This window comes from Myiozetetes cayanensis, unplaced genomic scaffold (genome assembly GCF_022539395.1).
Source record: "Myiozetetes cayanensis isolate MyiCay16 unplaced genomic scaffold, myiCay2020 scf625, whole genome shotgun sequence".
Lineage (NCBI taxonomy): Eukaryota > Metazoa > Chordata > Aves > Passeriformes > Tyrannidae > Myiozetetes > Myiozetetes cayanensis.
In genome coordinates, this window is record NW_026087882.1 from 14196 (window position 1) to 17438 (window position 3243).

Genomic DNA, 3243 nt, shown 5'->3' on the forward strand with positions numbered 1-3243 from the left:
GGCTGCACACACCCCTCCTGCTTTCCCACCCCCTCCCAGCACCATTTCTGGGCCCTCCCTGATGGCTCTGCTGGCCCCCAGCTCTGGCTGCTGCCATGGGCACTTGGCCTTCTTGGCTTGGATGCTGAGCCCCTGTGCCCCAGGACATCCCTGAGAGAGCCCAGGCCCTTCTGCTGGGGGTCCCTCCCATTGCTCTGCCAACCCCTTGGGGCTGCTCTGGGCCCTGCAGGTCCTTGCCCTGCTCCCAAGGGCTGTGGGGGTGCTTCATGATCAGGGCTTGGGCTTTAGAGCTCAGGGTGGGGATTGGGCAGAACTTTGGCAGGTTTGTTGTTCTGCTGGCAGGGTCTGGTTCATGACTGGGGTTTTGGGCTGGGTCAGGATTAAAGCTTTCCTTTTCATACTAACAATACAGGTTTTGGATTGGAATAGGCATCAGGGGAGAAATAAGAGTCTGGAGATCTGGGTTTGGGTTTTGCTTTCAGGATCTGGTTGAGGTTGGGATTAGAGCAGTGGATTCCTTCCAGTTGGAGGGGCATCACTTTTGTGTAGTGTTAGGGCTTGAGGTTACAAATAGAGTAAAGGTCCATCAGGAATGTTTGCACAGTCAGTATTTCAGCACCCTCAGCATTCCCTGAACCTGGTTTTACCTCATCAAAATCTTTCCTCTCTATTGGCCAATCTCCTCTTCCTTCCCCAATTATCTTATCCTTTTTGTCCCAGTTCCTCCAAACTTCCACAAATCTTCCATCAGGATGGGTTCAGCTTTGTGCTGATGCTGTGCAACCTCATGGAATCAAGAGACACTGTGAAACTGCAGAACCTCCTGGAATTATGGGGCCATTGTGACCCTGGGGAAACCCATGGAATCAAGAGGCCACTGTGACACTGCAGGGCCCCCTGGAGCCAAAGGAACCCAGGGACAGTGGGCAACCTCCTGAAATAAAGAGGCCATTGTGACACTGCAGAAACACCTGGAATCAGGAGGCCATTGTGACACTGCAGGGCCTTTTGGAAACAAAGGAACACAGGGACACTGAGATCTGGGGGAACCAAGGGGCCATTTTGACATGTGAGGCCTCATGGAAGAAAAGGAACCCTGAAACCTTTTGGAACCTCATGGAACCAAGGGGCCATTCTGACACTGAGGAACCTCATGGACTTAAAAGCCAGCTGATGGTGCTCCCTGCCACTGAGCACCTCCCACAGATGCTCCTGTGAGGCCATGGAGGGTGCTCAGAGGGGCCCTGCCTTGTTCCAGAGCTGGGACATGGCTTGGGGGGCTGCTCTTTATTGACCTGTGCAAGTTCACTGAGGGGAAGGGAAGTCCCTTGCAAGAGTTTTCCCTGATACTGCTGTGTCCAGTGGGATTGCAGAGCTCTCTTTGCCACTTCGCAGCAAGATTTAGTACTTTCTGTCTGGGTGACTCCACCCTGGGCAGGATTCTGCTCCAGGGCTCCAGTCACTGCTGACTGGATGGGACGGGCTGTCCCTGCAGATCCTCTGTGCTCTCCTGCACTTCCTCATTCCCTACACACAAGTCCTCCCCTGCCATCAGAGCCAGCACAAGCTGCAGAGCCCCAGGCAGGGGACTTGGAGATCCTTTGTCATCTCCATTGCCCATTGGCCACCAACACACAACATCTGAGCCAGCCCTCAGGCCCTGCAGTCCCAGTGGGTCCCTGCCCTCCCTGCACTGTCTCCATGGAGAAACAAGCACAGGAACAAGACTTTGCAGAGTCTATTCCTTAGACTTCTCCTCCATACCAGTGTTGGGAAAATGCCTCAACCTTCAGGAATTGCCTGCAGGGGAAGCCCTTTGCTGATGGAAGTGCTGGTGCTGAGCCCAGCCCTGTCCCAGCAGTGCCCAGGGCCTGTCCCTGCCTGTGGTCCCAGCACTGACACACAGCAGGACAGTGACTGAGCTGCCAGAGCACTCAGGCCTTGGACACGGACAGCAAAGGAGAGGGGGGAGTGCAGAGAGAGCAGCTCTGGAAAGACCCAGTTCTGGTGCTCCCTGGCAGGGCTGGGAATCTCTTCACCTCCACATCTGCAAACATGGAAATGCCCTCTAGCTTCAGGGTAGGTCTTGAATGAAGGAAAAAGAAATTCTGTCGTTTCTTACACTCAGAGATTGTGAATCCTTCATGTACAAACTATCACAGGGAGGATGTTTGACAAATACCTTGCTGCACAAATTTTTATTTAGTTTAAATGCACACAGAGACTGATTCAAGATTAGTACATTTTTGGAGTAAAAAAAAAAAGGAAGAGAGTGAATTATATATGGGATAAAGAATTAAATTTCAGTGTTAATGACAAGAACAAGAGGAATATAACATGAAAACCCCCAACTCCCACCACAATCAAAAGTATTAGAAGGCAGGCTGGGCCCAAACGGTGTTAAACAATGAGTGTTCTGCAGAAGAAAAGATGCAGTTTTTTGCTCCTGAACAACATCCAGTCATCATTTTCTTTATGGCATCCTTGAGCTCCTGGTTCCTCAGGCTGTAGATGAGGGGGTTCAGTGTTGGAGGCACCACTGAGTACAGAACTGACAGGGTCAGATCCAGGGATGGGGAGGAGATGGAGGGGGGCTTCAGGTAGGCAAAAATGATAGTACTGAGAAAGAGGGAGACCACAGCCAGGTGAGGGAGGCACGTGGAAAAGGCTTTGTGCCGTCCCTGATCAGAGGGGATCCTCAGCACAGCCCTGAAGATCTGCACATAGGAGAAAACCATAAAAATAAAACAACCAAATGCTAAACAGGCAGTAACAACAATGAGCCCAATTTCCCTGAAGGAACCTGAGTGTGAGCAGGAGAGCTTGAGGATCTGAGGGATTTCACAGAAGAACTGGCCCAGGGCATTGCCCTGGCACAGGGGCAGGGAAAAGGTATTGGCTGTGTGTAACAGAGAATTCAGAAACCCAGTGGTCCAGGCAGCTGCTGCCATGTGGGCACAAGCTCTGCTGCCCAGGAGGGTCCCGTAGTGCAGGGGTTTGCAGATGGCAATGTAGCGGTCGTAGCACATGATGGTGAGGAGGAAAACTCTGCTGAGATGAAGAATAGAAAGAAAAAGGCCTGTGCAGCACATCCTGTGTAGGAGATGGTTGTGGTGCCTCAGAGGGAGTTGTGCATGGCTTTGGGCACAGTGGTGCAGATGCAGCCCAGGTCTGTGAGGGAGAGGTGCAGCAGGAAGAAGTCCCTGGGGGTGTGCAGGTGCTGGTCGCAGGCTACGGCGCTGA

The 3243-nt window shown here is 52.4% G+C and overlaps 1 protein-coding gene across 1 annotated transcript; it reads right to left on the reverse strand.

The window, feature by feature from the left end:
- Positions 1-2372: 2372 nt before the first annotated feature.
- On the reverse strand, positions 2373-3029 carry LOC126651477 (olfactory receptor 14J1-like). Its single transcript, XM_050337395.1, has one exon. It carries the CDS (start codon positions 3027-3029, stop codon positions 2373-2375), a length of 657 nt encoding a protein of 218 aa, XP_050193352.1.
- Positions 3030-3243: the final 214 nt, after the last annotated feature.

Coding starts and splice junctions, on each gene's coding strand:
- LOC126651477 (XM_050337395.1), bottom strand. CDS start 3,029: ATGTGCTACGACCGCTACATTGCCATCTGCAAACCCCTGCACTACGGG.